The sequence below is a fragment of the Chamaea fasciata genome, unplaced genomic scaffold, assembly GCF_029207755.1.
Source record: "Chamaea fasciata isolate MVZ Bird 193981 ecotype frontalis unplaced genomic scaffold, bChaFas1.0.hap1 SCAF_4, whole genome shotgun sequence".
NCBI lineage: Eukaryota > Metazoa > Chordata > Aves > Passeriformes > Sylviidae > Chamaea > Chamaea fasciata.
In genome coordinates this window covers 50,310,087-50,334,176 of record NW_027094089.1, presented here as the reverse complement: position 1 = coordinate 50,334,176, position 24,090 = coordinate 50,310,087, and the positions used below count along the sequence as shown (strand labels likewise).

Genomic DNA, 24,090 nt, shown 5'->3' with positions numbered 1-24,090 from the left:
CATCTTGTTTGAACCATCCAAAATGGCAGGGGATTGCTGTGGCAAGCAGTTTCCTAAATGCAAGGTTCAGGAGAATATTTTACACAATCTAATGCAAGTTTAGATTTATTTTACAGCAATATACAACTGTTCTGCAGTTAGGGCATTGTGAAATATTCCTTCAGTTTCTGAAGGCTTCTTCATGCAACAAAAATTTATACTTCTTGGGGATATTGCAAGTGTTGTGTTTCCTACTGATATTCCAGTGTTCTTCAGTATCCAAATTAGATAAAACCTGTCTTAGCATAGACATCTTGAGTAGAGCAAAAGTGTATGTTAAATGGTGTTACATGAAGTATCTTTAATTTGGTGCTATTTTAAACTGTTAGGACATAGGACTCATCATTCCTACTGTAATAGTTTAAGGTGACTGAAAAGTGTAAAAAGTCTATCTGAAGACTCAGTTGTAACCTGCACTGGCTGTCTTCCCCACTTTTAATGTCAGTGGTAATTTAGATATAATGCTAGAGAGATTTTGCAGAGTTGAATTCCAATGACACCCATGTACTAGTAGGGTCAAATAATGGAAATTTATGCTTTTTATTTTAAGGTTGCCCTGAAGGCCATGTATCCAAAGGTTTCCCTTATAGGAGAAAATAATCTGTGTGTTTAACTGACTTGTTTATGTTATTCTTAAAATATTTTGCCATTTCTAGGGATGCCATAAAAATCTTCCTCATCTTTTTTTTTCTAAATTTAGAGATGTCAGAGCTCTGTCACAAGTTGAGATTACTAAGCCTGTTTTAAATTTCTGCAGCTAAGTATATTTCAAATTAATTAGGAATGTGTAAAGCAAAGATTTTCAAATGTTTTTTTTTGCCTTAAGTATTGTAGCATTGCATGAAAAAAACAATTTAAAATGGGTCATGATGACCTCTAAGTCTTCATCAAAAATGTAATCTTCCAGCCCAGGAGTTTACATTTCAAAGAGGCATTGTATTCAGGCAATGCTTCAAGAAGGGACAATTTTTCTGTAATAAAATTTCACAATCTGCATGTGCCTCAACAGCAGAATCATCCCTTATGTAAAGGTATGCAAAGTAGCAGTTCATGGTTTATGCTTTGTTTCTGCAGTAAACCTAGAAGAATTTAAAATGGGTTTTATTTGAAAAACTCTTAAAACATACCTGCTGGAGGCAATAGTGGTATACATACAGGAAAGAGTGCTATGTCTGGCCTTACTTTTTAGTTACAAGATGTTTGTGTGCTCCTAGGTTTCACAACAAGGGAGTTTATGTGAAGGTTGGGCTGCAGAAGATAAGTCACACTAGAAACCTTCACAAGGATATAAAGCTGCAAGTGGACCAGCATGAAGTGGAGCTACCAAGTATAGAAGGACTAATTTTTATTAATATACCCAGGTAAAAAGAAGAGGAAGGATCCCTTATGGGTGCATGCTGGACTGTGTGTGTAGGATTGCCGCTTGATATTTGAACATCAAAAGTCAAATGGTTAGGTAACAGGATCAAAGGCAATTGATCTGCAATCAACAATCAAACCTGCACACACTTCCTGACATGCTGGGGATTGGGTACCAAAGTAGTTCCTGCAGTGAAAACCAGACCTGTTTCAACCCCAGGTCCTACAGGCAACTGGTCAATATACATGGAGTGTGTGATACTACCTGAGTAGCCGTGGAAGACCACAGTTGAAATACCTTTACAGGCCTGTGAGTGCTTCCTTGACACCTGCAGGGAGCTAAAGTAACTGTTGTGGAAGCTAAATTCACAGGAGGTATGGCTTCCTTACATGAGATGTTGATAGAGGCAGGTTTTTTTGCACAAAATCAGCAGGTAATTATCCTGCCATACTATTATTTTTTCAAGTGCCATCTTGTCTTAAACAACCTGTATCTCTTTGCATTTTAGTCTGAAAATATTTTATTCAAATACTTCTTTTTACATGTACACACATGCACATACATTGCATGTGTACACACATGTACAAATATACACTGCATGTGAGAGCTGTGGAGAAGAAAAGATCCTAATTAAGTGATGAGTAGTTCATGTGCCAAAACAGTAGGCAAGTGATTTGAGTGGGAAGGGTCAGTACTGCACAAAAAGCAGCATGGTTTAAATTGTCAGAAGCATTTCAGAGGACCGAAGTGCATGAATATCTGCTTAGCTACAAGTGCTTTTGGCCAGCTACAAGAATGAAATCTCGATAATTGTTTTAGCTTTAGTTTCTCTTAAGTAGCTTCTGTGAATGTTGTCAAGACCAGTAAGAGCTATCCTAAGTTCTTTAGTCTTGAAAATAAAGGGTCAGTTTAGCTGTAACCTGTATTTCCCAGCAAACTAAAACTCTACAGAGTTACCTTCTTCCTATTTATACCTTTTATTTCCAATGGAAACTATTTACTTTGCTCCTTTTATGATGAAAAGATCTGATAAAAATTCTTCCAGATTTTAGAAAAACAGTTCCTGCTTTTACAATGCAGGAAAACTGCTCCCTCCAGCTGGTGAGGGAGCAGAGCGTGTAGCTTTTGAAGCCTGAGAAACCAGCCACCCTTAGCAGGGCACCACAGAGTATGCCCAGGGGCAGCCCACAGTCGACAGCTGTTCACTGGTGTGCTCTCCACACAGCTGGGGCTCTGGAGCCGACCTCTGGGGGTCTGAGAGTGATAACCGCTTTGAGAAACCGCGCATCGATGACGGCCTGCTGGAAGTGGTTGGTGTGACTGGCGTCGTTCACATGGTGAGTTGGCATCCCAGCAAGCATAGAAGAAACATTTATTTTATGGGACAGGCTTATTCCTGTTACAAACAGTGCATTGCAAGTGCACGGTCCTAAAAATTGCGCCTCTTTGTTAAGGTTGGGTAAGTAGTAACAGGAATTGAAAACTTTTTAAAAATCCATGGGGAAATGCTTCATAACTTAACTAGACTTTGAACCAAGTAGAGAAACATACATGTATGCATATATACATATATATAACACAAATACAAATATATAGATATATGTATTATGGAATGCACTAGCTTTCTCATAAGAGGTATCATGGTGTCCAAATGGAACAGTTCATGGGATGAAAACACGATTTTATTCTAACATTACAAAAATATGCACCCTTTACATAGTGTGTTTGCAAAAATTCTTGTCACAATCACAGTGGAGATTCCATCAAGACAGGTTGCTTCATAATCATCTGCCACAGGCTTTCCAGCACCTGTCACTGAGAATTTGATACTTGCTGCTCTTGATTTGAATGCTACATCAAGCAGGTGGTATGCTGTTCTGCAAAGAATATTGTGACTCAACTTATGCAATTCTTTTTTAAGTCTTTCATGTATTACCTATTTTTACAATGGTCTGCTATTAGTAACTCAGTCCTGTGGGATAGTAGGTTATTTTTTTCTTCATGTCTTACCACTATTTTGAGAAGTCTGCTGCTGAAAACATATATGTGGTCAGGTAGCTAGAGGTAACTAATCCATAAAACCACCAAAAATGGAAAGATGAGTGCTTAAATATTGTGGAGCTCAATCTTTGGTGTTGGTTAAAACTTTATTTTGTAATTTAGATCTTCTAGAATATACTAAAGAGATGTTTGGATAGAGATCCTTAAATCTTTTGTGAAAGTACAAGCAGCTTTGGAGTATAAATGTTAACAAACCTGTGCTTTGGGTTTGTGATATTAAGGTTTTTACTCCCACTTTTGGTTTCTGCTCACATTCCCCAAGAGTAGGTGTAGCAGTAAAGTTCACTTTGCTTCACTTCTACAGTTAACTCTAAAAGTTAACTCAGCTGATAAGTTGTAGTTGAGTATTTGTATAAGAAGTTTAGTGTTTGTATGTATGTATTTCTGTAGCTATATGGAGTTGAGTTTGGAAAAACTCTCTGATTAATAAACTGCTTTTAGACTTTGGAATTTCACATGTGCTGAAGTATGTGTGTTTAATTAGGTGTTTTTAGAAGTATTTACTGTGTTACCAAGGAGGAAGCTAAAGCAAACAAGACCTTTGTGAGTGTATGCTTCTTGGCCAACCTTTGTGTACCAACAGCTTTGCTTTGGGAGTTGTTTTGCCTCCCGCAGCCTGCTGGGGTATCCAAGTTCTCCTTCCTGGACTAGCTGAAATAATTAATTCTAGGGCAGAAAAGGCATCCTAGTTTTGCCTAAGTAGTTTTTTAGCTAAAACTTAAAATGTCAGGTGAGAATAAAATAATATACACCTAGTTGATTGCAGCTAGTACTTGTACTTCTTGTTAGTTGGAGTGATTGATATCCTGGCATTTATTCCCTAACAGGGTCAAGTCCAAGGTGGTTTTCGATCAGGAATCCGCATAGCCCAAGGCTCATATTTCCGTGTAACACTCCTAAAGCCAATTCCTGTTCAAGTTGACGGAGAGCCCTGGATTCAGGCACCTGGCCAGATTATAATTTCTGCTGCAGGACCAAAGGTACTGGGTGTAGGTTTCTCTTAGCAATTTGACTTCGTTCCTGTACTGGATGGTACTGTATTACCTTGCTTGTATGTGTTCTGATAACCCCAAAGGAGCTGTTTAGCACTGAGTGGTAACTGACATAGCAATTTCTAAAGAGGATGGTTTGAAGGCTCCGTAGACTGGCTCAGATGAGGCTCATGTTTTAGAAAATAGTCCCTGAGCTTTAGCCTGGTGATTCAAGTTTTCCTCTGTATTGAGATATGCAGGCAGTGTTCCTTTTCTGGAAGCAGAGCCGTTTTAAAGGCCATGGTAATAGTGCAGTGTGCAAGGTAGGAATCAGTCTGCTGGAGAAGGGAAAGTCTCTCAGACAGTTGTAGCAAAGGAGAAGAATGAATGAGAGGGGCAGGGTCTGTGAAAAAGAGACATGAGTAATCGGTGTCTGTTTTTTCTTGGTTATCTCCATGTGTACATAAAAGACAGCATCAGCTCCCTAATAATTTAACTTCTCTATTGACTTTGAAATTGTGAAATAAACATTTTGCAATAGGTGACTGGGATGCACACCAGTCTGTACATTTGCCTGCCACCTTAAGGACAGCTTTCTGACTCACAGACATTTGCTGTTACAGGCAAGCTCAGAGGGTATGTAGCTGTACTGGGAGGGCTACCAGAACAATTGCCCTTGCTGAGGAGGAGTGAAAGAGAGGGTCAGAGTTTTAGAATATGTTAAAAATTTGTTCTTTTAATGAGAAGATGTGGGAGGGTAATGGAAGGAGAGAGAAGACAAACCTAACTTGTCCTTGAGTGAGAAACATTTCTTCTTCTACCAAGTTACTGACTAGTTATCTCTATATATGGGTGTATATATATATATGTGTGTGTACAGGATTATATATGCACACACATACATACACGTAACATGTATATGTTTATGTAAAAAAAGCAGTAAATCCTATAGCTTTACAAGGATAGGTGCACCAGAGAGTTGTGTATTTAAATGTTTTTCTGTTGCAGTTCAGCTTGTTATTTGGTTATTAGTTAGTTGCCTTAGATCAGTTTATTGATGACTACAGATATTTTAATACTCACCTTCTTTTAAATTTTTCAATTTTAGGTCCATATGTTGAAAAAATCCAAGCAGAAGCAGAAAAAAACTGGAAGCCTGAAAGAGGTGAAAGTGGATAGCATGTCAGTCTCTGAAGGAGGACGCTAAGGGGAGACCTGTGTTCACACCTATGGTAGTTACCACCCTCCTCCAGTAAAACTGAGTGCAGACAAGTCGTGAAGAGTGTTACCTATGAGTGTGCCTTTCATTACATTTTGATAGTACTGGGTTCTTCTTTGTCTTTCAAAGATAGTACCTCATTGTCACAAATAACTGTTATGTACCACTTGTCTCATATGAAATGTTTACTTGGGGGTAGCTTTTCTGTAAGCTGTTTCCCAGCCAAACAGAGATTCCAAGATACGGAGATTTCTGCATTTGCCTTCACAAAATATCCTTCCCTCCTCCCATTTCATTCTTAAAGAAAATCCATAGATAATTTTTTTAACTGTTCTATAACTGAAAATGTGTTCCTTTAAATTAATGCTCACTACAGCATCCTAACAAAAAAAAAAGCAAAAAGATGAGCTGCTGAGAACTCCTTAGATCAGTCCAAATAGCACAGCTGAAACAGTGTAAGTGTAAAGAGAAAAACACAAAACACAGGAGGGATTATTTCTGTAAAAGGATCCCAGTGCACTGGGAAGAGAGAAAGTGCTAGAACAGTTGAGTCAAAATATTTCAGAGCGTTTACTTCAACAGTATTTGGACAGCATGAATGAAGGGGAAACAGCCTGTATAGCAATTTTTCAACTGTAGCTTAGTTTCTCATTATTCAGCCAAAGCCTGTTTTAACAGGCATTTGAATTTCATCAGCTACAACTCTCAAAATAAAAAAGGAACAAGAATACCAAGGGCAGTAGTATGTTATACCAATTCTTTTCTATCACTGAAACCTTTATCTTTGACATCAGAATTTTTTGTCTTGACTTTACTTGTGTTGTTTAATTTTCATTCATTTGGACTGTTATATAACAGCAAGCTCAAGAAACATCATTAATTAGGTTAAAAGAAGTACCACTTAGTATTCAATTAAGTAAATTAGCACAGTCATATGTTAGAGTTGAACTGATGTACAACATTGCTTTACTGAGGAGCCTTAGCAGCTATTGAAGCCTGTAGTGTGCATGTAGCATGCTCTAGGCTTCAAATAACTGGGAATACAAGAGGCATCATGAAAATCCACTTACCTCGTTAGACTTCTCAAGTCTTTTTGGATGTTGTTATTAGATGTGGGCCCAGAGACACAGTGACTGTCTTTTCTCACTTGGATGAGTGTGCTCTTTAGAGGCTGTTTCTCCGTCAGTTCCTGTGAGGCCAAGACCACCTCTCTGTGTTTACCCATCTGCTGAAGGTGTGGAGATCCAGTACTTTTTACAGCTTTGTGCTGGAGACTGGCGCTGGAGCAGCTGTGCTGGTCCTGCCATACACTACCTGCATCTGCTATCCATGGCTGTAGTCATGTTGTTCTTCACTCACATCTCTGCTGTCTCATTTCACCGTGGTTCCCCAGAGACTGAAGCTTTCACTTTTGGCCAACATCATGCACAAAGGGCTCTGTGAGCCACTTGTGGATGGGGCCTGCAAGATTTTGTCACTTGTATGCATCTGCTGCTCGGAGCTGCTTAAGTCATGTTGGCTAGAGCCCACTTAGCCATATGGTGGGCTTACTTGTCTTCTGTTGCACAGTAGTAACTATTTCAGCTGTGGGTGGCATGAATTCATCACTTGAGTGTCAGCCTTAGGAGCACTCTTTTTGCCAGTGTGTCTAGAAAAACATCTCTAGCTGCTTTGGGGGACTTAAGTGTAACTTTGAAATATGCAAAAGCTGTTTTGTGATGGAGCCGGTTCTGTCTGAGGCAGTTCTTGCTGGGTCTTGTTGATTCTACTCTCAGCACTGTGCCAGCTTCAGCAACAGCTGATCATTACATACGCTTTCTACTTTGCAGTCATGGTGCAACAAGGGTCTGAATGTCATCTATAGCAACAGAATGATGCAGCTAAAGCTATAAATAGAGATAAAACAGCTATGGAAAATGGCAGATGCCTGAAGCTTCTCCTTTCAATCTAGTGATTCCTTCTCAGTTTTCTGGTAGAGATGCAGTTGGAGGAATGATTTTCTATTTTCAGTGAAACCTTTTCTTAATTGTTTAAATTCTTAATTTAAATTTGGGGATGTTCTTCAGGTCATACACCGTGGACTACAACTTAACTTTCATTCAACATAAAAACTGGATTCATGCTATGAAGGAAGTAGTTTGGATAGCACAGACCTAAAAGCCTTATCTTCCTGGTCATTAAACACACGGTTGTCTTCTTTGGAACCTGGGCATGAGGGGTCAGCCAGCTAGACCTCTTCTGGCATCCTGATAGCAGCATTACAGGTAGGAAGGATGAAGTGTTGTACTTCATGATGTGCACTCTCTGAATGAAGCTCACAAATTAGAGAGAAAATCTGTAATAGGCTGCTGTTCCATAATTGTCCAGAAAGACAGAGAAACTGCTTTGTATCCTTGGAGCAGAAAGAATGCGTGGTCTACTTTCCAGGTGCTGACTCAATAATGGAAGTTGGGCTTTTTGTTAGAGAAAACATGCATAAATTTTAAGATTGATGGTACTTAAAATTGTCTTTTGTAGCCCAAATAATTTACCCTGTCTTACTATTTTTCCAGGCATATGTAATCCTGCACCACGTTGCTGACAGTGTTTTGAGTTCTTGGCTTGTTAAGGATCTGGCTGTCTCTGCTTTTGCTCTGTATCTGTTATCTGAAATAACATGAAACTCACAGGTCATAATACTTCAATCAGAGGGCCCCTTGCTTTGGCATATTCTTCCTGGAGATTTCCCATCCCTGGAACTCCGTACAAGCCTGTTTAGGGATAGCATCATGGTAGCAAGGTGACACTGAAATCTGAGTGTAATCTCTTCCCAGTTTCCAGAGGGGGTCCTGGTGGAGGACAAGAAGGCTTTGAGTTTTGTTTTTCCTTTCTTTTTCTTTTTTTTTTTTCCAGAAACCAACTGCCATATATTTGAGATGAGTGTCACACTGGAATGAAAACATAGCTTAAGAAAAACACACTTAGTATATAAGGCCTCTGTGCATCAAAAGATGATGCTTAATGTGTTTTGATGACAAAACAGATTCCAGCTGAGATAGGAAACACCCTATAAAGCTTTTAAAAGGAGAGACTCACTCATTAATCCCTCTATTAAGATGTTCTAGTTTCAGGTTCTGTAAAGGCCATTATATCAAAAATATATGTATGTGTGTGTGTGTGTATTTTTTTTCTCACATTTTCATTGCATATGGTGTCTGAGAAGGCCTCATATTTTCTTCCATGGTATGCAAGGCCTGCATGGAGGGAGGGGTTAACTCTTTGCAGTTAATATGAAACATTTAGACTTAGCCTTTCCACTGAACATAACAATGCAGTATAATTTATGTGACAGTGGGCAGATAGATGATTCTCCCTACTGACTGAGAACCTAGTGGTCACATGGCCAAGTACTTCAAATTATGCAGCAACAAAATGTTGAGGAAGAGGCTCAGTTATGGCAAAACAGGTGTTAAGTAACATCAGGGACACAGGACCAGGAGCTGTAACTGTGGACAGAGAAGAGATGCATGCTCTTTGCCATCCTGAGCACACTCCTTCATCCTCTCTCCACTGCCTTTTTACCTTCCCTATAAACCATTGCAGGCACAAATAGCTGAGGTACACTCTCCTGACCTTTTACTAATGTCCTACTTAGGCATTGCCAGCACTGGGGAGAGAAAGGTCCTGAAAGCCTGGTTCCTTTCAAATACCCCAATGTTGCAGATTAGTGCAGGTGGTCGGTTAAGATCTATTTTGATGGATAGATGCATTACCTTTGCCTTGGATTAGTAGAACCAAAATTGAAAAGCTCATCCCTGAGATACGGGTCCTACTTCAGAAAATTTGCTGCTTTTTTCCCCATGGCTTTTACCCTTGATTTGTACAGTTTAAATTGCTGGTGTTTTCACTGCATTGATTTTTAGGTGAAATGGTTATTTTGCCAAAAACCTTTTGTTTATATATGTGTTTATATGTGTGTTTACGTACATGTGTGTGCATGCGTGTGCACACACCCTTTAAGAATACGCCTTATTCTATTTCCTTCCACAGTGCCTATTTATACAGCTTTTACCCTGTTACAGCATTCTGATAGCACTCACTTCTGGATCTTTCTCTCACCTGTTTTGGAGATGAGGCAGGACTTGCACTTTCCCACAAGACATGATGGCAATATAGTGAAAACACAACTGTGTTTAGAGTACAGTCTCTGCATTTATGCAGTTTGAGCTCTGCTTGCTATTTCTAGATATTAGTGAAGTATCTGTGTGTCTAAAACCAATGGCAATGGCTATTGTAGCATTTTAAAAACTAGGAAGAAGCTGTCACTGCAAGACTTAACTAAGGAACAAAACTAAATGGACTGTTACAGGCAATTGTTGTAAATCTTCACTATTACCCTCTTACAAATATTGTATGAATTTCATTTATTTGAAGAGCAAATAATGTACTTGATCTGAATATCAGATGTTTCAAATTGCTAAGCATTTATGCGTCCATGTGATTCTGTAGCAGTTTGCTGGCATAAAAACATCATTATCAAATGAAACCTCTTTTTGTGGGAGGAGAAGGTAAGAGGAGTTGTTGTGACACTTAAAAGGGCTTATGTTGAAGACACAACAGATTTGGTTCCATATATATATAATAATGTACCGACTGTAGGTATGCTCTGTCTTGCATAGTCTCCAGTCCATATTCCAGCAACAGTATTGGGAGCTCATTGGAGTTGTGCCCTGGCAGTAGATACTCTTTCAGTCTGCACCCCGAAAGTCTTCCTTACCACCTCCAGAGTGACTGTACATCTTCCTCTTTCTGCCAGGCTGCCCTCCTGCCCCTTGGGCCTACCTCTGTACCAAAACTGGTAACGAAGGTATGAGCACGTGCTGGTGAATGTGTGTGGAGAGTGGGGGAATGGAGTGCCTGCTCTGAATGCTGCTCTGTCAGTTTGGCTTAGACTATTCTTTAATTTCTGCTTCAGCTTCTACTTTAGCCATCTAACAGCTGTGCAGCAAAGATTTGGCAACTATTGAATTGCCTTGGATTCACTGGTGACAATGTTGCCTCATTTTCAGGCTTTGATCTTGTATGCATCAGAGTGTGTATAACTTCATTATACTTTTTGCACTTAACAGAAAATACAGGTTAGGTAGGCATAGGGTGTGGCAAAATTGCAATGTTTGTACTTTTTTTTGTAAATATGGGGATGATTCTACAGATACAAAAATGCACTTTCAGATAAAAATGAGAACAAGTTTGTAAAATACAATTGTTTAGGAGTTTCTCTGGCTGCAGTGTTCCTAATCCCCATCCATGTCTAACACTGTGTTCTCCTTTCTGAAAGCCTGCTTGGGGATAGAGATTGCTTCTCACATTGCAGGATGTATTTATAGCTGACTGACTGAAAGTTCATGCACATTTTTCAGCAAATTTGCTGCTACTCTAAGTCTTCGGTTTTACTAGACTGCTTTTATGATGCATAAAATAATGTTCAAGTTTTATTTATAATGTCAACACTTACTGATTTGACACTTAGTTGCAGGAGACATGCAGCCCAAAGCCTTCATTCCTTTTGCTATTTAATGGTTTTGTTTTGTTGTTTGGTTTTTTTTTTTAGCAATGTAGGCATTGTATGTGTGGAGTGCAGTGAAACGAATGCAAATTAATAACCTTAACCTGCAATTAGAGCAGCAGTTTCAATGTTTACAGGACAGTGACTATTGATTGTAAACCCATACATGTGCAGTGAAACAGTGCATTCTTTGTGTGTTTTGGAAGCATTGTTTCTGCTTACCATGGTAATTAATGGAATAGTTCCCTTCTGGTTTTAGAGTCCTGGTTATGTTGCTTTGGGGATATTTCAGTGTCGGTTATGGCTTCTCTGCCTGGAGTCACAGGACAGAATTTGTCCTGATAGAAGTGTGTTATATTGAACATATGTTTTCTGAAAGAGTGACTTTATTTTTTGTGAAGATAATTTATGAGGTTTTGTAGCAGATCAGTGCTGAAAAAGTTAAGCCTTGAAAAAAACATTTATAGATATTAAAGATCTATCTCAACGCAAAGTATTTTTAATAGGGCAGTGTTACTGGTGTAATTATCCCTCTGAGCTCTCCTGGCAGCATACCATGTAGCATGTCACTCTGCACTGGTCAAGTGTGTTACTTAGGGGACAACCTGATTTCAGAAGATACGGCTTCATTTATATTGTGCATATCTGTCCCTATTACACCTCTGGCAGCAACTCCCAATATAAACATCAGCCATACAAGGCAGAGCTTCTTCTCCATACAGATCACTGCAGGTTGAAGAGCTGAGAGCCTGCCCTTGTGCTTGACTGCAGAAAGGTTCCAAGTCTGGCCACTGTCTGGCACTTACAGTCCTTTCTCTCACCATCACAGAGTGTGCCACACAAGCTCTTTTGCTTTCTGAAGGCAGGCAAGCACAAATCAAGAGTGCCCGAGTCAAACTCTAACACTTTGTCTCACCATGGCATCCATTTCTTAGTGCTGCTTATCTTGCCAAATTGGGTAGCAAGAGGTGCTTGAAGTATTACTGAGTATTTATTGTGTAATTTTGGGTGCTTATAAAGCCTTCACTGCTATTTTAAAGCAAAATTTGGGGATCTGTAGCATAGCAATAGCTCTATAACTCTAGCATTCCAAACACGCCCAAAGTAAGTTATCCTTGTGATAGTTTAGTTAGCAATGGTGCAGCTAGCAGCAATCAGTATCTTGAAGCTACAAGTTCCAAGTATTGGAAGTCAACATCTCTACTTTGAATGCAAAGCGTTAGAGTTTGTAATTCACTATAGATTTCAGCGTCTCTCCAACTTACGAATGACTGATGACATCTTAATTCTTCTCAAACTATAAATTAACTATTGCTTAAATAACTGATTTTCACCTCTGGTTATTTACATCATCCAATTTACACAGTTGTATGAATGCTGTTTTATTATCAGGATACTCTTTAGGTGTCTCACAGTATTTCTTGTGAATGTTCTAATACATTGGTAATAAAGAATCCTGAACCAATAAACTAATGTAAGCTGACAAGTTATTGTCCAGTGCTTATTCTTTGTGCATCTGCCTAATTCTCAGAAAAAAAAGCCTAAGTATAAGCATTAAAGTGGTTGAATATGGTTTCCACACTCTGTGCCTCAAACCAGTAATGCGTTATCACACATTTACTCGTGGATTTGTCTCAAAAACTAGCTTTTAATGATGTAACTTGTTTCTCATTGTCTGCCTTGTGAATGAGACATGTCACTATACTGTGGTAACTTGTCTACAAGCAACATACCTGGTGTACTAATAGATTTTTAAAAATGTAATTTATAAAAGATGGACTTTTTCTCTTATATTTAAACATCTGTTCATCCTTGGGTTCTGTTCTTAGAACAATTCTGTGTATATTTTGCAGTACATGTACTGTGTTTGACTGTACATTTTGCACCAATATGAAATACTGTATTCCAAGTATTATTTACAAGTTCCAGAGATCTGTAACTAGAATTTGCTGTGAAAAATACAACATCTCTTCTACCCTGGATGCTTGTGGAGTAGTTATGCTTTAAATTAAAATAGCAGAATACACTTCTGGAGAAAGAAATATACTTTATCTCAGCTGGGCACTTTTATAAGAATTCTGTAGCCTTGCTGTTCAAGATTGGGTCATGCCTTGTGAAAGGGTGGCTGTGTTCTAACAGTGTGATTTCATATGTTTCAGTGTGATTTGTGAGACAACATCTAAGTTTGATCCCTGCAACATTCAAGCACCTCTAGAACGTTTATTTCTGTGGATAGCACTGTAATTGGTAAAGTCTTTCTGTAATAGGACCACAGTGTGTTAAGCATTTCTGCTGTTTTGAGTTACTTTAATGACGATCCAGATTTTCCAAGGTATTTTTGTACAATTCCTTGCCCTGTTTGCACTTCTTTAGAAGCGTTTGGTGTTTTCAGGCTGTGGGTAACAGGCCCATGCCATGCATAACCTTGTGCTTGGCTCAGGTGAGCAGTGGTGGACCTGGCCTGCACAACTCAAGGGCCAGACCTCATCGACCTTGGCTTGAGCGACTCAGCTGGGACAAGTGTCCAGTGAGCCAGGCGCAGGTGGAAACGCTGCCCCACTGTGGGTGGACAGCTCACCCCTCCTTGGAGATTAAGGTCTGCCTTTCATGGCTGGGGGCTGGTCCATCAGCTGGACACCTCCACTTGGGATGTCCCTGCTGCAGTAACCTTGCCTCTGGCAATAAGAAATTGGTTCTCCCTCCTCTGTTCAACAATTGACTGCAGAACTAAGGAGGCCTTGGTTATATCACAACACCTCTGGACAAACCTTACTGTTCCTTGCTGGACTGCAAATCAACAAGCTCTGAAGCAGCTACAATTACATTTAAAAACCATACATGGAAAACCTCAGTTTGGGGCTATAGTTCTGCAAAGAGGGGAAGGAAACAAAACACTGACCTTCATAGAGAGAAATGAAAAAAAACACAAAACATCCAAATCTGAAATGAATTTTACCCCTGCCCTCCTCTGGGCTGAGAGAACAGCAAGAGGAGTAGACAACTGCCAGCAGTCCCTCCCTGCCCATACAGCGTTGTGCCTTGCAATCTGGCTATACCGCCTTCTCATCAAGGGGAACTGATGTCTGAGAATGGGAAAGAAAGGACCACGATAAATGCAGTCTAACTTCTGTGTGGATTTAGCCCCAGTTAGATAATACTCTTTGAAGCACAGCTAAACAGAAAAACCTTTTAGGTAAATAGTAAGTCACAAGGAAGTTAAATTTAAGGGTTAATGGAATAATTTTAGACATCAAATTGATCATCAGATGACAGCTTTGGGTTACAGTAGTTCACAAGAAGAAAACAGATGCCTTCTTATTGTGAACAACTGTAGCACCTGTGATCCCTCCTTCTGGGGCTGAATAACCAAATGCTGGAACACGCAGCGGTGGTGGCATCAGCATATTGAAAACAAATCCATGCAGACAGAGCAATGCCTATGCAGGTGCCCACATACAGGCAAGCAGTCATGACATAAGTAATACAGATGGGTCAAACCTGTGCCTCCTCATCAACTAATGAGGCTCGGCATTCACTCCTGAATGAATCTCTGTCTCTCACAATTTCCCCAGACTTTTGTAGCTGGTGCCATACCATCTTGGTCTACCCAGCTGCTGGCTTTCAGGTTCTGGAAACCAAAAAGTCCAGCCTAAAAGTCTACTAGGGAATCACAGGGAGGGAGGGAGGGGAAAACCGAGAGCAACAAAACGATTATAGACAGGTTAGAGAGGTAGAACAGCCTGCACGGATGAGGCACAGTGTAGTGGTGAAGTGTTGGTTTCCTGTTCTAAGGGTTTTCTGATCTTGTGGTGTTAAAATGGTTTGTTCCACGTGCCCCCTCCTGTTTTCTCATATGGTTGCCCCCGAGTTGCAGTTTGATGTCAATCATATACTTTGTCATCCCCTGGGACATGTCCGTCACTCCGGGACCTCTCCCTGCGTCCAGAAAGTTCCAGGGAGAGCACCGAGTGATTGGACAGAATCCCAACTCTCTCCTCCCACTTCCCTTTGGTTTGTTGTCATGTCTGTCTGTTACCTGCTAAGCCACACCCTGAATAACCCTGACTGGTCTGGTAATGGACCCATCCCCTTATCCCCCCCCCCAATATAAGCCACTGTACCAGCCTGTTCATTGTCGTGCCACGGTAGGCACTCTGGAGGTGTCTTTTGTTATGTGTGATTAGCAATAAACTTCAGCTGCTGTCCCCTTATCAGAGTCCGCCCTTTCTTATCGTCATTGCTCACTCCTCGCTGGTAAAAGAGGCTGCACAGGATCGGTGAGATTCCCCAGGGTACCGAGCCGTACCTTGTACTGCGGCCGGTGTCAGGGCTGGGCTGGCAGGGCAGGAGAGGGGTCCTGCGACACTGCGACCACTGCAGCAGAGTCTGCCCAGATTAGTGCTCCGACCAAAAGCCTGCTGACTTAATGCAGGGCCCTTGTAATTGGGGGCAGGGTTGGGGTCAGGGTAGGCATCAGAAAACGCACTCAGTGAAATTGCACACAACACCTCACTCCAGTCCAGAAAATGAGGTAGGGACAAGCTCTGTCACCTTCAGGGTTTCTCTCAGCCGACATATGTTGTTAATCAGTGATGGTTTACCACCATCAGCTGCTCTCACAGGCAAGCACTGGCACCTCCACTGGAACAGTGCCCTTGAGTATGGGCCAGATAACTACAGGGCTGCTGTCAGTCCAGTATTTCTGGGGATGCTGCTCACAACTCCACTCATTTGCACGCAGTTTTGAGATCTGTACCTCCTGGTTCAAAGAAGTTTTCCCTCCTGCAATTTCCAAAGTACAAGCAGCTCAGAAGGCACAAAACATTGCTAGTATCAAGGACGTGTGGATCTTGGCAGTCCTGCTTCAAACTGGCTAAGCTAAATAAATCCAGTTGCTTGGTCACTATACAGCCTTGCTTTGAAGGTTTTGCTCCCATACCTTTCTGTCACACAGGAATGGCTTGGTATCCTCTGATGCAGCAGCCTACCCTGCAAAACATGGAGCAGACCTAATAGCAAGTCTTCTATGACTGACTCTCAGTCTCACAGACCACTGTTCCCACAGGCAAACACCAACAGCTCCTATCCAGAAAAAACTCAGGGAGGCTGAGGTCACCATCTGACAGTCTCAGTATGTCTGCAAAGGTGTGGAAATTGTATTCGTGTATGGCATGCCGGAATTGAAGAGACACAATCAGAACTGTTAAAGAAAGGAAACTGCTTCAGTTGACTGGGTGCCACATTTTTCTTCTGCGCTTCAGCTTCCCAGTCTTTGTCCCCTGCCAGCACCTCCTTTTTCTTAACTCCTCATCAGCCATTCACGTCATGGGACTTGTCATTGCTCCTGTACTACTGCTGTCTATGATGGCTTGTCATATTTGCTCTCCTCCTTTTAACTCCTCTCTCTCCATTTAACACCTTTTTCAGGCTTCTTTGGGCTACAAGTGAACATTTTGAGCAATTTTTTTTCTATCTTTTAAAGTTTGTAACTGTGGTGTGTCAGCAGTTCTGGTTTTAAACTTTAACCTGCATCCTACTGAAACCTGTCCAAGATCTCAGTTGCATCTGCTTGTTAGAGGAAGCTGCTTGAGCTTCTGTTAATTATAAATATTCTTCCAGGTGTCTGCCAAGTTTTATGAGTGTTGCCACAAAAATGAAGCAGTGTCAGTAAAGCACCATGGTACTAAAACAGGGACTTTAGTTCTGGCAATTCTTTTTTAATACAAACACGGACATTTGCTGCTGGGCACAGACCGCTTCTTGATTTTCCTGCCTAGTTTACTCACTGTTAAACTGGAGGTTGCTGCCCTCTTGTTTTCGTACTGAGGATAGCAAAACTCTCCCCTGACTTGGGAAAGGCTTTCAGGAACTGCCCAGACACTAATGCTGTGGTTTAAAAATTATTTTAAGAGAAACAGTGTGCTGTAGTTATGCAAAGGTATGTATGCTTTAACTATTTGGTTAATGGATTTAAAAAGTTTGTTCTATCTTTCTTTTAAGTAGTCCTTTGCTGAAATTATTATCAGTTTGAGGAAGAAAACAAATGGTAGTATGGTGGAGTACTGAGGGCACAGGTTTCTAAGGCTGCTCTCCCAGTGTTGCTGAGGACTGTGTCGCCAGCAGGTCTTGCTGGGTCTCGTTGAGCAGTGAGGTGGCCCAGCCCACGGAGCAGCAGGCAGCATTGCTGGGAGGAACCGTAGAAAGGTGTGGGGTGCTGCTCTGCAGGTGCCATTCCCCTCTGGAAGGGGGCACGTGCTGGGGAAGCATTAGCAAGCTGTGCCCTGGGGGTGGCCCACCACAGGAAGGGCACAAGGGACCCAGGCTCCTGTGGGGGGCAAGTTGACAGGGGAAGTTTGGCTCTCTGAAATTTGCCTGCTAAGGGACACGGGGCAGCCCAAGGCATGGCCCAGCAGCCAGCCTCAATGGTGCTTGGTTTGAGGTGAGCTGATTTCTACTGGGATAGAGTGAATTTTCTTCACAGTGGCTAGAATGGGGCTGAGTTTTGGGATTATGCTGCACACAGGGTTGATAATAGAGAGATGTTTTAGTTATTCGTGAGCAGGGCTTACACAGAGCCAAGGCCTTTTCTGCTTTTTTTACAGCCACACTGGGGCGGAAGTTGGAGGTACATGGGAGGTTGAACTGGCCGAAGGGATATTCCAGACCGTTTGATGTCCTGCTCAGTATTTAAAGCTGGGCACAAGAAGGAGGAAGGAGAGGACATTTGGAGTGACAGCATTTGTGTCCCCAAGTCACTGTGAGGTGGGAAGGGGCCCCTGGAGATGGCTGAAGAGCTGCTTGTCCATGGGAAGTGGTGAATGAATTCTCTGGGGGTTTTTTGCTTATGTCCTTTTTATATTTCCTGTTGCTTTCCATATTATTCAAACCTTATTATTGTTCTCTCCCCACTGGTAGGACAGTGACCAAGTGGCTGTGTGTGATGTCTGGTGGCCAGATGGGGTTAATCCAAGACATGGATTACACAATGTTTCACACAGCCAGGGGCAAGGCCATAACATTTGACAGGATGGGGGCCAAGCCACAGCATTCAGGAGCGGAGAACAAAGCCCAGCACTGCTCCAGGGCCAGCTCCAAGGGTGCTGAGAGTTGGGCAGCCTTGATGGCAAAGGTCTGCCTGCCCTCGGGAACCAGTGTGACAACTCTCCTACCAAGTAGGAGCCTGAAATCCCTGGCCCAGCATGGCTAAAGCCCAGGCCCCACAGTACTCTGCATTGGGGGCATGATGGTGCACTGTGATGGCACAACCCCAGACAGACACCAGGTGTCTTGTCTTGGATGAAGGTGGGGAGCAAAGCCCCCAAGAACCTGAGGGCCAGGCACAGAGAATTTGGTGGAGCAAAATCTGCATGGCCTGAGGACTAGGTCCCAGAGTGCATTGCGTAAGGGGGACCCGAGGATGAAGGACCTGCAGAACAAATCCCTCCTGTGCAGCTAGATCGCTAAGTCCTTCTGTCCTCTATGCAACAGTATCCCTGAGAAAATAGAGCATAGGGCTGGTGACAGGTTTCTCCACTCAGCTCCACCCAGCTTGCTCTCAGGACCACAATAGAGGTTAGCTCAGTCCACTCTCTCAACCTTCAGAGCTGTGCTGCACACATAGAGGCCCATCTCGAGTCTCTGTGCTGGGGCACTGACCTCACTCCCTCACCTGCTGCACTCAGCACATCTTTCTTCCCCAGCCCCTACCTCCAAGTTTCCACTCCTCACACAGCTGCTGCCAGTTCCTCTGGCTTCCTCCCTATTCCTGACACCTGTCTCATAGGTAGCTTCATAACCTCAGGATCTGCTGCCATTACCACCCACCTCCCAACTTCTCCAAGTTCCTGCCTGGGCAAGTCCAAACAGCTGCTGCTACAGCCACAGTCCATAGAAAAGAAGTGTCTCCTGCCCCTGGGAAGAGCCGTGGCCCAGAGCAAAACCCCAGCAGATCCACACTGCAGACTCAAGGCTGCCTTGTCCTCCTAGGGCACCTGCCCACCCCATCAGCAGCATCTCGGGAACTGTCCAAAAAGCACACCCAGGAAAGCACAGCCATAGGAAAGCGTCCTTTGGGTAGAAGCAGCAGGAAGGTTATGTGGCAGTGCTATCAGCTGTCAACAAAACACTGTGTTCCCTGGCACAACATCTGGGACAGCTGCTGCTCTCATGAGTGCTCTAAGCACATCTTCCTCTCCTCCTCTGGCAGCCAGACCGCTGATGGCACATGGAACTTATGCACGTGAGTGAGGCAGGACGTGCCTGCTTTCTGTGGCTCTTCCAGAAACAGCAGGCACCGCAGCAGGATTAAGCTGTTGTGCTGCTCTGGGCCACTTCACAGCTATGCTGCCGTGGAAGTGGCATGCCACTGCCATTTCCATTCAACGCCAGGCTGACTTCCAGACTTCCAACCCAGCCCGGGTTGGAGTCCTCCCCCTGCAGAGGATTACCAGCACAATCACAGCTCCAGCGGACTTAGCACAGCCACAATGAGCAACAGCAAACACTTTCCCACCACTGTCAGCTGATGGCCCAGGGCAGCTGAAAACAACACAGAAAGAAATGATGGGGCAGCAGCTGACTAAGCCACCCGGATTAGAGAGGCTCAAACGGGGCTGAAAAGCAGCATGTACCGCTAACCCAGCAGAACTGCAGCTCCAGCCCTCATCTCAGTTCACCCAAACATGGTCAGGTGGTTCCTGGCTCCAACACGCTGAGAAGGGGCACAAACACTGACACTGCAACACAGAAGTCAGGCAAGAGGGAAAGAGCAGCCACCTGCAGACAACCATCACACTCAACACACACATCACGTGTCAGGGTAGCTATGGCAGCAGCCAAATATATAAGGGGTCGTCTGTCTCTGTCCTGGTGTACAGTGTACAGACCCACAGACCAGCTGTGGGTCTCTGCGCTACAGCACTGGGACTTGCACCCAGGGATTCACAAAGCACAATCTCCACCACCACATTGCAGCATGTAATGAGACCCATCTCCCTGTACAGTCTCTGAACAGCGATGCACCTGGAAGATGCTACAACAGATTACATCTCAGGGAACCCACCTGTGTGAAAGACACAGGCTTCACTCTGCAAAACTGCACACTTGATACTCTGCAAACCTCAGCTCTGCCTTTAAGGTGGTGGTACAGTCTGTAAAATGGCCCTTCACGGGGCCAGCACTACTGTGTTGCTAGCCGTGGCCCCCAGCAAACATCAGAGATGACCATTTTGCATATGAGCAGGGCAGGAGAAACTCAGGGACTTCACTAGCACCTCTGAAATTTAGCAAACAGCAGCTCCGAAAAGGATCTTTTTTCACTACCAAGACAGGGCAATCAAAGCAGAAAACAACAAAAGCAAGAGACTGCTAAGCAGCAACAGCTTGTTCCAGAGATCTTCTCAAGTCTCCCAGGGTAACCCAAACACCCCAGGAAATCATGGGCAGTGGATGATGACACTACGAACCAGGCAGTTCCTCCAGCAGTGCTCTCCAGCTCATCTTTCCCCCTCCTCTGCTGCACGCCCAGCACCTTTCCTGGGCTGGCTCAACACAGGGCCACTGCAGGGAGGGCCTCTCCTTCTGAGGGACAGCTCTCCTACCCCAGGAGCTCCTGCTTAAAAATCAGACAGTGTCCCTGCTGCGCAGTCAGCACTGATAAAAACAGCAATCCAGCAGTGTCAGAGCCTAAACAGGTAGTTTTGCCTGTGCTTTAACTCAAATAGGCACACAGCACATATGAATAGGACCACACAGAGGCAAAGAATCCCTTTTTCTTCCTCCATGTTCCAAAGTGGTGTACAAAACATTCAGAAGCAGTCCCAGCTGTTGACCAGCCAATGCCAATGCACAACTACGCTCACCAGCTCTGGTGCCCAGGGCAGAGTCCTTTGGTATGTATTTCCATGGCTGGATTGGAATAGACCTCGAGAAATCTGAGACTAGTATTTGCCTGAAAATCACCTCAGAGCATGAACACGACGAGGATGGGCATGTGAACATGAAGCTCAACCTGCAACAAAAAGATGTGGCTTGGTGTGACCTTACTCTGTGTGGACCACAGCAGTCTGCCATGCAGCTGTTTTGCCTTGCTCAGCAGCTCTGCATCTATCCAACCCAACCTAGCCACATTGTTGGGGATTAGGTTTGTTCTTTGTTTCTCTAAAGAATTTTTTCCCCATAAGTTACCAAGGAGACCAAGTGTTGGATACTTGAGAGTACTTAACCAAAACAAAGAGGTGGACAGAGTTGGAAGGGGGAGATAACGCAGGTAAAAGACAGAGCTTGAGGCAGCTGCGGGCTGTTCATTTTTTGGCATTTGGGGAGAGAGAACGGCTGGGCTGTTGCTGGCTAAAATAGTTTCACTGTGGCCAAAGAGATCCAGTCCTGGAAAATCTACTATCACCGGTTCGGCCTGAATCCTGAGCTTTCTCTGCCGCCTGCGGGAGCTGGGCCAGCCCTGCCTCGCCGTCGGCTTCTTCAGCGCTGCTCCTCTTGCTGCAGTGTGACCCTGCACCCCTGCGCTGCCGGAACATCCTGCCCCTGCCTTCCGAGACACTCTGCCATCCCAGCTACCAGCCCGGGACTTTTCCACTGTTTCAGCTTGATGCTCTGAGGATCCTGCAGGGGCACTGAAACCAAACTGCCCTGGGTTTTGTGAAACAAAGCCCTCAAGGTTCTTGGTACTGTTGTCGTTTGTCATTAATGCTGTAGTTGTTTGGTGGGGGGGGGGTTTTGTGTTTGTTTGCTTTGTAATACATACTAGTAAAGAACTGCTATTCCTATTTCCCAAATCTTTGCCTAAGAGCCTCTGATTGTAAATTTATAATTGAAAAAGGAAAAAAGGGGGGGCGGGGGTGGGTTTACACTCACCATTCCAAAGGAAACTCCAGTTGTTTTTTTTTTTCTGTTACCTGGCAGATACCTGTCTTCCCTAACCAAGACACACATGCACCGTGAGATTCCCAGAAAAATGCAAAGAATCATCCCTATTACTCAAATCTAAGGCCCCACCAGCCATTTATAACCACCATTGTGCTCCTCTTAGCCCCAAAATAATCATCATCTGAGCTGAAAAACTCTGCAACACCCCAGTGTGCATAATGATCCACTTTCCTTCTCCTCAGGTGTTCTAGTCCTTATAGGCCTTGCAGTAACTGTTGTCCAACAGGACAGGCTTCATTGTGAGGGTCCTGGGTTGTAGTGTAGGATGTGCACAAAGTAGTCTATCACCATCTTCATGAACTGTTGAATCCAATTGTTGGAGCAGTGTTTTCCCAGGCCCCCTCCCTCTGGGCCATTATCTTCTGTTAATGGCCCATCAAATGCCTTGCCCATGACTCATAAATAACTCCCTCCAGGAGCTATCTCAGTTTAATGGGCCATCAAGGACCCCCTGCATGACCCATCATCCCATTGTGAGATGCTCCGCCCAGGGGGAGGAACCAAGTATTCTCACCTGGATATAATCTGGGTTTGGGACAGTACAAGCAGCCCTTACCCACTGGATTCCCAGAGGACCAGAGCTACCAGACCTTTCTACAGGATCACTGCTTCAGGAAGACCACCTCATCTGGACTGCTTCCATCACCCTGCTCAGGTTGTGTTCTGACTTTGTCAGTGGTCTTTTGTATTATTTATATTATAATATTATATTTTATATTATATTATTTATATTAATTTTATATTATTTTATATTATATTATAAATTGCATTTATTTTATTTTACCTTTTTTTCCTTTCTTCCTATTAAATTGTATTTCTGACTTGGAGCCTCTCAGTTGTTTTCAAACCACTGAGTCTCCTGAGTTTTATCTAGAAGGGTGACCTAAGTATAAAGAATTTGTTTGTCATTGCCCAGGGAGAAGGGAATTGAGGTTTCTCTTCAAAAGATCCTGTTCACCGGGCGCAGCTCTATGGTCTTAACATCCATGGATTCTGAGTAGCCAGAAGATACACAGAAGATAAACCATTAATGAAGCATTAACGATCATTAACAAACATTAATGAACATTACCACTTCGAGTGCAGTTGGAGACACCTGGGCTGGGAAAACATTGTTAAGAGAACTGAAGAATAAAGATGTAATTAGCATTGAAGGTGATCAATAACCAAGAGGAAATAGAATACCAAGAATTGTGTAATTTAATACCAATGATTGTGAATTTCTATGGGGTTTAATGTATAAATATGTGAAAAGTCTGGTAGAAACCATGTGTGATGGAATAATTTTCACTGCACAATCCAGGCATGTGTGGATAAAACAATTACAGTTGAACATGATGGTCAGAAAAACATCCTGGGTAGAATAAACTAATGCCTTGATTCTCTAACACTGAAATCATGTTGCTAGAGAGTTTCTGTTTTCGCACAGTTTCTGTGACACCATCTCTTCACACTTCATGCCTGTATTTCTCTATGCTTCTTGCTTCTCAAGGCCTTCATGCCTGCCCCCTAGTTCTCTCAGTACATTATTGTGTTAATGCTGCAAATATCTTATTTGTCACAGAACAGTTTGTCCAACAACTGTCTATACAAAATTATGGCCACATTAGACTAAGAGAAGGAAAAGTTAAAAAAAAAAAAAAACAAAAACAAAACAAAAACCCAAACCAAAACAAAAAAACCCCACCTGCTTTTCAAGGCCCAGGACAGTGTTCTGGACAGTGGCATAGGTACTACTTACAAGGCCTCGGGCTGCTGGCTGTGAAGCTTGCTTTGTACAAACTTCTCTTGGCCTACAACCTTGTTTCACTTATTTTAGCTATAACAGCTAGATTTACCACAATTAAGTACAAAAATGTCAAGGAACTATGAACAAAGAACCTTTAAAGAGTGCTCTAGCCCCAAACTGACTGCAACACACATACCTCCTCCTGGCAGTTAAAGACAATAATTG

The 24,090-nt window shown here is 42.9% G+C and overlaps 1 protein-coding gene across 2 annotated transcripts in view; it reads left to right on the top strand.

Moving 5' to 3' along the window:
- The window catches only part of DGKQ (diacylglycerol kinase theta), an 87,906-nt gene extending 73,051 nt beyond the window's left edge, over nucleotides 1–14,855 (top strand). Inside the window, exons 20-24 of one of the 2 annotated variants that reach the window (XM_066181506.1) lie at nucleotides 1,254–1,400; nucleotides 2,625–2,736; nucleotides 4,288–4,440; nucleotides 5,540–5,663; nucleotides 7,717–14,855. In XM_066181506.1, the coding sequence (XP_066037603.1) occupies nucleotides 1,254–1,400; nucleotides 2,625–2,736; nucleotides 4,288–4,440; nucleotides 5,540–5,638 (511 nt within the window). In that variant the 3' untranslated portion in view covers nucleotides 5,639–5,663; nucleotides 7,717–14,855. Of the gene's footprint in view, nucleotides 1–1,253; nucleotides 1,401–2,624; nucleotides 2,737–4,287; nucleotides 4,441–5,539 lie in introns of both variants that reach the window. The other variant, XM_066181505.1, reaches the window with a different exon arrangement.
- Nucleotides 14,856–24,090: the final 9,235 nt, after the last annotated feature.